Below are 14,279 nucleotides of genomic sequence, written 5' to 3'. Positions count from 1 at the left end.
TTTTATAGAAACGACGCGTTTTATGTCACAGACTTACCCTACAAATGCTTTAAAGTCTAAATTTGTCGAGGCGAAGAAAGCACCGAAGTGGGTTGCACACCTCGCGTGAAAAAGGCAAAATTAAAACGCTGTTTACGGGCCGGCAGATAAAACCATAAAGTTTGGGAAACGCGAGGAGACTTGGAATACATTACAGAGATTCATGCATGGAGGAATCACGCCATCTGTCGCTCAGACATCGCTCGATATTCTATCTATATCTCCATTGAATGTGCATATTTAAATTACTGTTGAGAACATTTTGAGAATAACCGTTCTTCTTTATTTGTAAATTTACTTTCTAAACAAAGTAGGCCTATTGTGCGTGAATAAACGCATCTGCAAGTCGGGGAAGTGTTGGTTGAGTTTTAATAACGCACGTTATGTTCCTCTGATTGTCGACGAATTGAAGTGTCGTGTCCGCTGCGGCCGCAAACAATGTCGTGCTTGCGGCCACTTCGTTGCGTGCGTAAAGGCAGGCCACAGGGGTCCCCCATCTATGGCGATCTATCAGCCGACGTGGAGTGGTTTTCATTAGTGCACTGTCTCTCTAACTACACGTTATGCGAATTACGACTAAGACGAATTAGTATTGTAAATGTTTCTCGCATATCTGACGGCCAAGACGGTTGATTTGGGGTTATTTCGACTACTACTTCTTAAGAAGAACTAAAACTGTGCGGTACCCAACAGGTACCCAACAGGACACAGCGCTGAGTGTCACCTAAAAGTCAGCGCCGTGTTGGTTATCGTTTACTTTGTCCTCTTCTTTGCCCTGTTTTTGTTGTTATTATTTTTGTATATCAACTAGCCTAAGTTAATTCTTTTCGCACGATATGGGGTTCACACAAAATCGAACAAGAATACTGTTATCTGCTTTCCACTCAGTGCGGCAAGTTGCAGCAAGTTCCAGCAAGTTGGGCGACAGTGATTGTTCAAGACAACGAAACACAGCGCTCGAAGGAACAGGACAAAGGAGGAAACACAGGCCAGCGCGTTTCGTCCTGTACTTTTGAGGACTGTTTTTTAGCTATCTTTGACTCAACCGTTGTTTCTCTGAGGTGCAGCATATTAATAGGCTCTAGTTATAAGGACACAAAACATTTTTAATCTGCATTTCAGCATCACGCTTCTAAGTCGCAGTCGACCTCCAATATGGCAGCTTTGTGCAATCAAAGCGAGTCGTTCAGTCTTTAAGCTCCTGGCTGTTCTCTGTGCAAACCACATCTTATAATTCGCATGGCATGGTCTGTGGTCAAACAAGTTAATATATTCCTTTTAAGCAATTCCGAGACTTGAGTCTCGCTCGCTTTCACTCTCCCTCTCCGTCGTCCTGAGAGCTGCCCGAGCTGATAACTATACAGAATCTCACAAGCGCCTACAGCAAAGACAACGACACAGGCGTGTGAGCCTAGCCCAGCAGAACACGTCTTTTCTTGTACAAAAACTTGTGCATAAGAGGGACTTTTTAATTTGGAATACATTTTAGCGCTCAAAAAACAGGGACAAAGAGGCGAGAAGCAGACAGCACAGTGCGTCCCTGTTTGTCCCTGTTTTGTGAGCGCTAAAATGTATTCCAAATTCCAAAACCAACTAGCCCAAAATATACTCTACTGGACTTTTTAAATCCACGCGCTCGCGCCCATGCCTTTGCCGGCACTACAGATGTGTTTAGGCCTAGTGTTCGGAACATAGCGCGAGCTCAACTTTAGTTGGGAAATGCGTGGTGATTTTTCTTTCGCACACCAGATCATGGGATATTTTATACAGAAAATGAAACCAACACGATTACCATATACAGCTCCTTATCTGTGCCAGGAAGCGTTATACGTTTAGTATTGTAATATGTTGTATTCCAGCGTCAGCCTGGTCAACATCCGCCACGTCCCCAACCGATATCTTCCAACCAGAAATCTTAAGTTTTGTGTCGGCCCGCAAGTGAGCTGGTGGAAGTTAACCGTGATGGTTTGAACATATAACTAAAGCAAAAGAAGATTCTTTTCTTTTTTTAAACTTGAAGAGAAAGTAACAGTCACAGACAGCGTCTCTTACTCAGCTAATAATTTTATTCAACGAACCTTGAGTCTCTCTGCATACTTCCGGAGGACGCTACAATACACGATGGTGTGCGAATCCTAAAGTGAGAAAAATGTAACACAAACCAATCTCGAAAGAAAAACTGACTTTTTGAAACAGCTCGGTTTCTTCTTCAAGGGTAACTGAAAGCACGCGGAGCAAAAACAGCTCCTATCCTCTTCAAATAAAAAAAAAAAAAAATCCCGAAATCATTGTTTTATTTATGGTGACGGTCATTTCTTCTGCCTCCTCGTCAGGTCACGGAGGCCATGTGCGTACGCAGAGCGCAAGGCACCCAGGGTCCTGTTTAGGGTTCCTGGCGTATGCTGGGTTTGCCTTGACTCCGAGAAAAGTATTGTTCGGATACTTGGCTCCATGTTAATCACGTGCGCTCTGCGAAGTCAATGCGATGGTCTAGGTCAAGCGTCTCGAACACGCGGCCCGCAGGCAACCGGCTACAAGACCCGTTTCAAATTTCTCGAACACTAGAAATGACATGAGCATTCGTGATCTTATCTTGTCGGTTCATTTTCGCTCGAAAAGTAGATCTGCTCTTTTAACTTATTCACATAGTTTTTACTTATCTCAGTTCCTTTCCCCTTTGTTTCGCTTTATTTTTTGCTTCCCGGCTTTTTGTAATGTACAAGGCGTAACAAAAGAAAATTTACACGGCCTTTTTTACTGCAAAAATAAACTAGGCATCGCCGGACGCTCATTTTCCGCCCAAAGGTAGCGCTAGAGGTCACAACCAGATGCCAAAGTTTCAGCCCGATCTGATAACTTAATCAAAAGTTAAGTGATTTTCTGAAAATTTCAATGGTAAAATTGCGGCCGATTGAGTTTTCGAACACCTGGGCTCTATGGCACCAGAAACCGAAAACGGGCGAAAATGGGCTCCATTTGCTCATTGAAATTTTCAGAAAATCACGTATAACTTTTGATTAAGTTGTCGGATCGGGTTGAAACTTTGGAATCTGGTTGTGACCTCTAGCTCTACCTTTGGGCGAAGAATGAGCGTTCGGCGATGACTAGGTTATTTTCGCGGTAAAAAAGACAGTGTAAATTTTCTTTTGTGACACCCTGTACAACAATTCCGCTAAGGCTACAAGCGCGAACCATTTGTTGAAGGATGCATCTCGGCAGCGCGAAGTCTCAGTTAGCAGGAGTAGCTGCCAAAGATAAAGCTACGAGCTCGGAATTCGAGCCTTCAAAGACGGCACCATGAAAGAACAGCACACGACAAAACAGCACGCGACAAAGCAGCACGGCCAAAACAGCACGTGTCAAAATAGCACAGCGTCAAAATAGCGCGCCGACAAAACAGAACGTGTCAAAATAGCACGCGACGAAACAGCACAGCGTCAAAACAGCACAGCGACAGAAGAGCACGTGCCAAAACAGCACGCCGTCAATACAGCACAGCGTCAAAACAGCACAGCGAGAAAACAGCACAGCGTCAAAGTACGACATTGACAAGATAGCTTAGGTTTGTCGTTTTCGGTTTTTATAATTTTGAAATTCGGTGTACTTTTTTTCGTTTATTTTTTATTCTAAACAGAAGTTTTCAGTTTATTGCGGTGAATACTTGTAGACTCACAAACTTCTCGGTTCTTTTCGGTTTATCTACGAAAACCAGTATGCTGAAGTTTTGTTTGTTTTGTTTTAATCTATAGTGAGTAAACCAGGTACTGGTTCCCTTATTTGTGGCTATCTGGCAGCCGACGCGACCTGTTCTGTGAGACTCACTGGGGCCCTATCGTGATCTGACATTATTGTCGTGTGCTCGTATTTTTATACAGGTCGAACATGAACTTCACTACCACTTCGGTCGGAGAGGCAAATATCAAAATCCAAAAATTTGCAAGCACAGTGCGTTTTTTTCCCCATTTTTACGACTCGGAGAGGTGGTAAATTTGCGCAGACCACAGAAATGTCAATAAAACACTTGTATTTATGCCCTCCTCTAGCAGACTGAAGTTAGGGGTGTTAAAAAATGTGCGGCGTTTACGGACGCCCTTGATTTTCATTGTTCAGTTCAGGATTGAAGTGTCTTATTTGAGCAAAGGATTCGGCACACAAATTCCTATCAGGTGAAAAACCCAGATTTCGGTCTGAAAACCCCTGCGCCCGGAGCTTTTGTTGAAAGTTGAACCCATCTGGGAGACAGGATTAAAACTGCGAAAGGAAGTAGTTATATGGTCTTCGCTGAGATAATACCCCCAGAGAGTTTTTGGTCTTCAAAAATATAGCTCATGGGGTTGGTGTGGAGAACGCTGCAGACAAGTTCATTCTTTTCCTTTGGTGATGTTCAAGAAGCGAGCTCTCCCCACAATTAAGTCTACAGTTCGTCCGACGGTCGTCAGGTTACAGTTGTCGACACTGTAGATTATATATGCTGTTTTATTTTAGATATATTTGTTTAAATAAACCTTGTTCGGTTAATAAGGCTCCGTGTTGTGCGTATATATGTTGTTCGATTGCACAGACTTGATAAATTTTATGGTTTGGGCGGAGAGTGCTCATGCTTTTTGGCTATCCCTTGTAGAAAACTATTTTTTTACATTGAGGGCTTTGGTGCATTGGCGTGATTAAGTGTTTATTGGTGGGAAAATCTGCACGAATTGTAACAAACTTTTGATTTGTATTTTTTTTGTCACGTAGGCACTCCCTTAAAATATTTTACGTTTGTTCGTTTTTTTCCAAGGAACAACGCTTTTTCAAAGTGCTTAAGAAAGTATGTTCGATAGAAAAAAAAAAAAACGCAGAAACTTTGCTGCCAACGGTGCCTGGAATTGCTTCTACGCACACTGCCCCAGCCCACTAAAGGGAAAGCCAACAGCCCTGCGAATTCAATACCTCTGACGTACACTTGCAAACCAGGGACGCGCTGCTAATCGTTCGAGGCTGCCACTGTAAGAGAATGGGAGGAGAGTGGAGAGGCTAAATATAAATGCCCGTAGTTTTTTTTTTTCCTTCCAGCGATGGAGGTCTCCACCGCTGGTACGCGGCTCTGAATGTTAAGCCCTTCTGCACGTCGTGACTAATGATGACTGCCACACGTAGATTTATTTGATCATAAAATTACACTTATCATTATGCCAAGAAAATTGCCTGTGCATATATATATATATATATATATATATATATATATATATATATATATATATATATATATATGGTGCTTTTTTAAGCTTCACAGATTTGCTTAAAAAAACTGTGAAGGCTACACTTATGCTGTTTCTGAAGATGAATTATACGGCCAGGGGGACATGGTATATTGAGCTAATCGTAACGATCAGTCGGCTAATTAAGTAAAACAAGCTAATTAACTTTTTAATTTGCGAAAATGGTGACATGGTTTAAATTAGAAACTTGCTGAGTGTTATCGAAAACCACTAAATCGGTCACTTTGAGAAAGATTTTCAGCGCGTGAGAAGCGTAATAGTGCACTAAAGTTACCACTCACTCGAGGAGCAGGTACAAGCCTAGCGGTTGCGGTAAGGCGTCCGCGTGATTTTTCCGTCTCTTATCTAGCCCCAGCCTTGTATCTGCTCTACGAGTGGTAACTTTAGCGCACTATTGCGCTTGTCACGTGCCAAAATTCTTTCTAAAAATCACGGATTTAGGAGTTTTGGACGACGCTCAGCAAATTTCTAATTGGACTGATACGACTATTTCACAAACAAAAAAGTTAATGAACACATTTTACTTAATTAGCCGACTAATCGATACAATTAGCTCATATGCTATGTCCCCCCGGCTGTATAACGCACCTGAACAAGCCGAATAGGTTTAGCTTTCACAACTTTTGTAAACAAATCTTCGAAACCTCATAAAAAAACACCTGTATATACATAAACGGCAAAAAAACGTACTTGCGACGGTTGTTTGGAGTTTCATGACATTATATACGTAACGTCAGTCGACGTTTCGGCCCGAGAAAGACCTAGTCACTCTCTCTCTCTCTCTCTCTCTCTCTCTCTATATATATATATATATATATATATATATATATATATATATATATATATATATATATATATATCCATATTCCTTTGCACCGTTATTTTTATGGGCAGCCCGGGATGTAATACGTAAACAGAAAAGAAAGAGGTCTAAACGAATTCCTCAAACTAACATTAAATAAATAAACCAGAGGAGCGGTGACGGAGGGGGAGACGGTAGCAGAGACTGGCAGCCTTTGTGCTGCAGCTACGGCATTGTTTTGGTCAGCGTGCTCGTACACAAGCAGTTGTAACGAAAAAACCCGGTTTCGTTAAGATAGGATATGTTGTGAAAAAACAGTTAGGGCGCAGGCGAGGTGGTCTAAGTTTATTATTTTTTTGACTGCAGTCGGTTCCGGTGATTCGCTTCTTCGTTTTTTGTGAAGATAATAGTGGTTGCGAGGTCAAAGAATTGTTCCCTTCGGCCGAAGTTTTGATGTGTGTGTAGCTTTTGTTAGTTTAAAGTGATTCGTTATTTTTTTTTTAAGATTATCCTGGCTGCGAAGTCAAGACGTGTCCCCTTGCTGCCTTAGTTTGTAGTGTTTTTTATGGTGACGATTTTGGGCTTATGTTGTATAAAAGGAGGGAGAACTGAATAAAGTGGTTAGCTGTGTTTAAGAAGTCGTCGTGTTTCTTCTACCCAGTCTCAGGTGGCCTAAAAAATGGTAATGGGATATGTTGTGTTCCATAGTAACAGCGTTGCACGAAAGAATCGGGATCTCTAACGTAACTGGAGACTTTTTGGAGATCGCGTGTGCTCTCGATTTCGGGTCCTAAGCTCGCCGACATAATCTGCGATCGATGTGACGGAATATGCTCCTGCTAATGGTGCAAATATCTTATGCACGATCTACGAAAACTCTATTTGTTTCCGAAAGTAGAAGAGAGCTGCACGTTCAACGCTGTGTCGAGCCATTGACATCGGGAATGGGTTAACGTTTTACGCGCTAAAAGGCGTCACAAGGAACATGACCGTTTGCTCAATACCGTTTGCTCCGAACTCTTCAAAGGACAGAGTACCCAAACTCTTCAAAGGACACAGTACGCATACTTGCACTTAGGTAATTATGAAGGCGAAAGAAAAATATTCGTAAAATTTCGAAGTGTGCTTGGAGCGGGCAGTTTTGTCGAGGCAGGTCGCGGCCCTGCAAATAATACGGCACAAAGGTATACAATACTCTATATTCAAATAGCTTTTTATAGAGCAATATTAAAACTTTCAATTGCGCCGATGGCATTATTATGCAGTTTTAGCATATCAAAGACGGAGGCCTTCGTAGGCAGGCCAACAGGCCTAATGTGCTGAAAATCACGCTTCAAAGGTGCAGCACGAGCTATAGGTTTCAATACCACAGCGAACGATACCCCACGTTAAAGCTATGCTATAACGAAATATTAGCAACTATGGCGAAGGTTGATAGCGTGTTGTAGGGTGCTAAAATCTCTACGGTGTGCAGTGACTTGTGAGCCTCTGCCACGGAGGCATCAACGTGAGCGCTACCCTTCCGGAGCTTGGCGGTTACCCTGCCCAGCTTTACTTTTTCGGGATTGCAGGCCGTGTGCAATGCAAATGCCACAGTACCTTTACCAACCTAGAGAATATTTTCCGTACACAACTCACTGACTGCCCCCCGAAGTTGGGGTTTCCGCACTTTTTAAAAGAAATTAATATGCTAGTTTTCCTAACGCACGTCAACATCTTCGTCACCGTTCATACGCCCCTGCCCAGACCACTTCGCATTTCTATCTAAATATATTACTCTAAGCGCACTAACAAGGCGTCAGCGAGCGGGTGGGCGAAAAATTCTGACAAATTTTTGCCCGTGTCTTCCGCCATATAAGAACTACCGCCCCGCCATCTATACGGCGTTGGGTTTGCGAAAAACCGGACATAATCAGCCCACATAGATTGAAGCGGTAAGCCTACACGAAAAGATTACAGTCTGCGTACAGCTTTTGTTAACAGAAACTAGAAAAGAGGTGTAAATATGACACTCTAGACTCTAATAGGCTAGCGTTGCGAGTGTCCTGCATCTGATTGCCGCTTCTCCTCCAATGAGACTGGGGCATTAGCCGACAAGAGCGCCAAAGGGCAATCACGAAGCAAGAGGCCTGTATGTACGCAATAACTCACACTCCACGTTCCTTACGTTGCCAGTGGCTCCAAGTGAGACGCTTGTGTTCAGAGTGTGTCCTATTCTTCTCTCGTGCAGATGGTGCGCTCGGTGAACGGCAGCGTGTTCATCCGAGGCATGGACGCGGCTTCCGAAGGCAGCTACAAGTGCGAAGTCTCCGCAGACGCGCCCTCCTTTCAGACCATCTTCGCCGAGAAGATGATCAGGGTCGACTGTAAGTCAATCTTTTCTCTCCATTTTCCTTCTCCCTTTGTCTCTTCCTTTCTCTCTCGTTATGTAACTTGACCACAGCTATCTGTTCCGTTTCTCCACAACCTGCGCGTTTATATTTGAATGGGTTTGCGACTGTATCGGGTGTGCCATCACGGTTTTGGAGGCTCCCAAGTGTTAAAGCCGAAGTGCAATTTGATGAGTGAATTGTGTGCTGCGGGGTATGGGTCGAGAAACTGACCGAGATAAAGAGACGATAGGACGCGAGGACGTTCGAACGGCGAGCTCCGGCTTTAATGATTAGTAGGTAGACCCACAGCCTGCTGTGTACTGACAAAGCCTGGCAGATCGCCACCAGAAGCGGGCGCCGAAATGGAAAAGGCGGAGCGGCAGACAACGGTTGAAAGGAGAGCCACGTGACTGGCGCCTCGCTGCGGCGAGACGCCGAAACACACTTCTTCCGAGCAAACAAATGTGTTTCGGATCCTCGCCACTGTAAAAACTGTGCGCTGATGTCCAGGTTCCACGAAAAATCGTTGTTGAATGCTCCGTGTTACCAGATCCTGGCGCTTCAAATCTGCGACCCGGCACACCATGGCTCCTTTGTCGAACTGCCAGGCTTTCTGAGTATAGACAACCCTATGGTCGACCTCAACCTTTGCCTCCACTGCCCGCGTGGAATGCGTTCGAATGCGAGAGCGAAACGCCGGGCGCCAGAGTTTCGCGTGCTAACGCGTTCGACGAGTGCAGTGCGCGACAAAGACTGCTAGGTTGGGGTCATTATTCCAACCAGAGCTCGGCGTTTTGAAGACCCCGCGCGCTCTCTCTTGTCTTCTCTCCCTCATTTTCTGGGCGGAGTGAAAAATCTAAAATCTGAAATAAAAAACCTGACGAAATGATAGCATTTCAGAGCGAAAATAAAATCTGCAGGACTGAAAGGCATCCACGTTGTCTTAATTTTTTAAAGAGCTATTCGCTCTCCATAACATCCCAGCGATACCGTCTTCCAAAGGTAAGGTACTAGGTGTTCAAAAACATGGTAGCGCTTGAGACGTGGAAAAGGAGGACTATGGACAGCACAGAGCTGTTTCTGGTCCAGTCTGCTCCTTTGTCCTCGTCTCAAGAGCTGCCATGTTTTTGACTGCCTAGAACGTTCCCTTTGAAAGACGGCGTCGCGCAACAATCTGCACTGATCTGCAACTCGCGCAACAATTTCTACACTGATCAGAACATATGTGTTATGATGAATCCAATTGAATACAAAGGTGCAGCCGAGCTGGACAGAATGAACGATAATAATCCCTGGAAAATGGGAACAACAGGACAAACGACAAACTCAATTCTCTAAACACAAATAGGTGACTGGTGAACGCTGAAAAAATCCGCCTGGTTCGATACCAAGAACAGGCCCCTTCTCCAGGAAATATTATTGTGTTTACTGGTGTCTTCTGCTGATATAATAAAAAAAAACACTTGCATTTTCGTCAATATTAACAATATCAAAACCAAGTTTGCATAGATGCCTTTTGCGGTATACCTGAAACCAATTTTGTTAGAAAACTGTATATATTGCTAACCATTCGTGTTAGTACTTAAAAAAAAGTCCTCGACATTGTTAGGAAGAATCAACGAATACTGGGCAGCCGTAATTTGAAGAGCGAAAATTGTCATTTTCAAAAACAAGGTCTTTGAAAGATAAACATGTATTTCGTAGGTACACGGTCTTATTTGGTGCTGATGTAAGTGCATTGTTTTTCGCTTTTTTTATGGCGGGCATTACGTTGAAGTTTCCTTTTGAAAACTAAACCAGGGAATATTTTCGCAAAATCGGTATGCGCAATATTCTAGAAAATATTTTTAGTTTTAGTAGCACATAAACAAGCACACCATTCTGAATGTAATATTTAACTTCTTTCTACACAAAACCAAAACCATTGTTATTTATAATCTGAAAAAACAATCGCTACAAGCTGGTGCATTTAGCCAATTTACGTGTTTGAATTTAACATTATGAGTTTCTTTCTAACACTGACCGATCATCGGTTGAAGTTAAAATGTGCCTAATCAAAACGCCTTTTCCATATGCAATGAACTCGGCGGAATCGACATCCTTTACATGCTTACGAAGTAGTAATTAAATATGTATGATAAAACCAACTCGCTAGCGAGTCTTTTGAGAGTAGCATGAAATGCTAGAGGTTCAGAGGGATACTTTTTGAACATAGGCTCCTCCGTTTTAGAACAACGTTAGTGTCTTTTTCACATTCAATCAATGCAAAAAATTGTGTTCTTTTCGACCTAAGTTCAGCGCTTATTAATTTGTGCCGATGCTTTTTTGAAATTATAGGAGTGCATTCAAGTTTTTTCTTTTTTTTTCTCGTTTGAACAACTCGTTTTAGCGTGCATCTGTTTTCTTCGTTTGTTATTTCTCTTTATACAAGGGGCTTTTAGAATCTCGTGGGCGTACTTTTTAAAAAATAGTATTCACATATTTGTGCAAGAACGTTTTTAATCGATCATTTGTCTCGTCAGATTAATTACTCGAAAGATCTAAAGTTCCCTTCACAATGCAGATCACCCTAGAAAGATTCTAGCTTCCTGGCAATAAAAGCAAAGAAATTAATTGTTTCACTACACGATGTTGCATAGGCGCTATTGTCGGTGGACGTCAACTTAACTTTTCTCAAATAACGCAAACAGGTACGTTGAATATATAAAAAATTGTTAGAAGCTAATTAAGTTTACATTTGAATGGTCTACCCGAGATATTCCAAAAAATCTATGAAAATATCCTCATGAGTGACCGGTATCAGGATGCGGATTTGGACTGGCTCAGCAATAAGAAACGCATGTCAAGACCCAAGGTACCGCCTAAACATTGGAACAAGAGGTCACTATTACGAATTAGCCGCAAGAATAAATCAGAACGTTCAAAGTAAAATGACGAGCGTCACTCGAAGGAAGACGTATTGTGCAGTAGACGAAGTTTGCATGGTTCCCTGTTAGAACGTCCTAGGGGCAAAATGCGAACCAAACGCTAACAATGGGAGCGGAGTAGCACGGCTGGCTTTGCGTTCCCCCGTGGATGTTTTTTGCTCAGCTTTCTTTTTTACTTGTACAAAGTTAATATTCCTTAAGAAATGGATTTTATATTGGGAATTAATAGCTTTGTTCCAACCGGATGAATTCAAGCCGCCTTACGAAACGTGTTTTTATTGAATCTCATGAGCGATACATTGCGATTGTCCTGAGGTGGCTGCCACGGCGCCGCACAATTTCGCACTTGCACTTGGGTGCTTTTTCCATATTCCTTCCTTTATTTCGAGGGACTGGGTAGAATTATGGAGCAATTTATCACGGGCCTAAAAAGAATTAATAGGTCCGGCCTCGCTTTATCTGCTTGGTCAGCGCTTGTTATTTCTTTTCTTACGAATTCAATGGGAATATAATTATATATAAAATATACAGCGCAGGATAAAGAAGAGAATAAAACAATATTAAGCAACAAAGGTTCAACAAAAGCGAGAAAAAAACATTTCGAGAGCTCATTCAAGATTACAATGTACCAAATTTTTGCAACCAATATCGATCGTGCCTCCAGACTGTGCCCAGACGCTTCGCATTCTTGGAGGGGCGGGGCGGTGCAACGACATTCAGTAAGAATGTTTTTTTTTGTGTTTTTTTTTTTTGTTTTTTCACCTTACACGAGCTCATTGGCATTAGACGGACCCAAGTATACTCGCACGCCACGCCAGTGACCATAGAGACCTCTTCGTTGCGGTGCAATTCCTAAAACAACAGAGGGCGTTTTCTTTTACTCTCTCCTTCTCAAAACTGGATGACGTTGTTTGGAGGTAAAAATACCCTCCAGAGATGATATCAGAATGTGGCCCATAGATTGACCTCAATCATTGCATGAGCGCGCGATCAGGACTCGCGATATTCAATAGCTCGACAATTATTCGGCTAGTGGGTTGTGACCAATACGTTCCATGGCGACAATTGCCCGAAGCCTAACAATGCGTGGGACTCAGCGCGGGTCTTGTGTTTCGCCATCCTTAGCGGGTGGCTATGTTAACCATTTCCGTCATATAATCGGCTCCGGATATCGTGACCGCTTGTGCTTGCTGCGAGTTAAAAGGGAAATCGCTGCTCTTTTTTTTTTTAATTTGTTTTTGTGTTTACTAATGCAATAGGAGCAACACTAGAGTGTGTTTCATATGTTGTGAAATTCAGGGATTCATTCAAAGGGGTATTTGTGCAATATAATACAATCGTTACACAGAAACGAAACAAAGAAAAAAATATACTAGTTGCCTCCGCTCCAGAGGGATTTTTTTTTTTTCTAGTTCCGGTTGCGACGATGTGTTTCTATGTTCAGATGGCGGATGATCATTGCCACTGTACAATACAATCATGGCCTCCTCTATACTCCCAAAGCCTGGTAGTTCGATGACAAAGCCATAAAGTGCCGGCAGTTGCAGATTCGGAGCGCGAGGATCTGGTAGCACAGAGCATCAAAGAGCCATTTCTGGTAGAACCTGGAGGTCAGCGCACAGCATTTGCAGCGGCGAGGACCTGAAACACACTTGTTCTCTCGGGAGAAGTGTGTTTCGGCGTCTGGCCTCAGCGGGGCGCCAGCCACGTGGATCTCCTCTCATCCGTTCTCTGCCGCTCCACCTTTTTCCTTTCGGTGGCCGCTTCAGGTGGCGATCTGCCAGGCTTTGTCACTATATAGGAGGCTATGGGACAATGGGTGGCGAGATTGCAGGCACTGACCGGTCTAATCACTGCTCGCAGCTGCTGCGACCACGAGCCTGCGCTGCTCTGGATGGACGTCGGTGATGACCGGCCTGTCATTGCTGCTCTTGGTTCGGGTACTACGACAGCCTGTGACGTGAACCATGGCGAGCGGCCGGCGCTCGCTCTCTGAAAAAAAAAAAGAAGTTTGGAGACATTGCGTGGAACCACCATCGACATCTGCGCTGACCGCGCGCGCATTGCAGGACAGTCGGCAGCTCTGATTGAAAGAAGTTTACGTCAGATGTACGGTTGCGGGGGTGTACCTTAGCTGGTCTACGAAATAGACCACCGGAGCGAGGTTTTATTTGTTGAACTGTTGGAGATGGAGCAGAGAAAATTCGTGGTGTGTGCATGGGTGTGTGGCTCTCGAGCAAGACGACGTCGTCCATCCCGATTCTGTTGTACATACAGGTTCAGTGAGCCGAGGGAGTGGTTCTGACACGTGTTGCGTGCACGTCGTGCGGAACATCCGGGAACGTGAACACTGTTGCTCTCAATTACGAATAAAAAAAAAGAAAAAAAAAGAAAGACGAGAGTGAAGAGAACGAGGACATCAGTGAAGTGTGGTGTTTGTGCGCGAAACGAAGGAAATATAAAAATGAGTGCTTCTCGGCCATTTTTGTTATGCGGCCGTGTTCAGCGAATGTAGAACGCTAGAATCTTTTGACCGGTAGCGGGTGCCTAAGTTATTAGACGCCCTTTTTGCATCTTCGTTTTCCTTCTTCTTCGCTTTTTGTTGAATAGAGTGCCGAGATTGAAAGCGATTGTCGGTTTTAAAAAATTGAGACAGCCGTCTAACGATCACATGAGACGGACAATTCGAGGCGTGTTAGGGAGGGGGAGGGGGGAGGTTAATGAGAAGCATTGTGTTACAGCAGAGTAGAGCTTCCACTTGTTAAAAAACACTTGCTAGTTTCTTGTGTTTTTTTTTTTGGGGGGGGGGGGGATTGGTTTATTTGGAGGGGAGTCATTAATAAACTTTATTCCGAGAAATATATTGCGCTAAACTTTG

General features: G+C 43.5%; 1 protein-coding gene across 1 annotated transcript in view; it reads left to right on the top strand.

The window, feature by feature from the left end:
• LOC8030802 overlaps nucleotides 1-14,032 on the top strand; it is a 178,100-nt gene extending 164,068 nt beyond the window's left edge. The window contains exons 3-4 of the mRNA XM_029976772.4: nucleotides 8,333-8,468; nucleotides 13,265-14,032. Coding sequence (XP_029832632.3) covers nucleotides 8,333-8,468; nucleotides 13,265-13,365 — 237 coding nt within the window. The 3' untranslated portion in view covers nucleotides 13,366-14,032. The remainder of the gene's footprint in view (nucleotides 1-8,332; nucleotides 8,469-13,264) is intronic.
• Nucleotides 14,033-14,279: the final 247 nt, after the last annotated feature.

Source organism: Ixodes scapularis, unplaced genomic scaffold (assembly GCF_016920785.2).
Source record: "Ixodes scapularis isolate PalLabHiFi unplaced genomic scaffold, ASM1692078v2 PGA_scaffold0__279_contigs__length_252992795, whole genome shotgun sequence".
NCBI lineage: Eukaryota > Metazoa > Arthropoda > Arachnida > Ixodida > Ixodidae > Ixodes > Ixodes scapularis.
The sequence above is the reverse complement of the archived record's forward strand: the minus strand, read 5'-3'. Positions and strand labels throughout refer to the sequence as shown.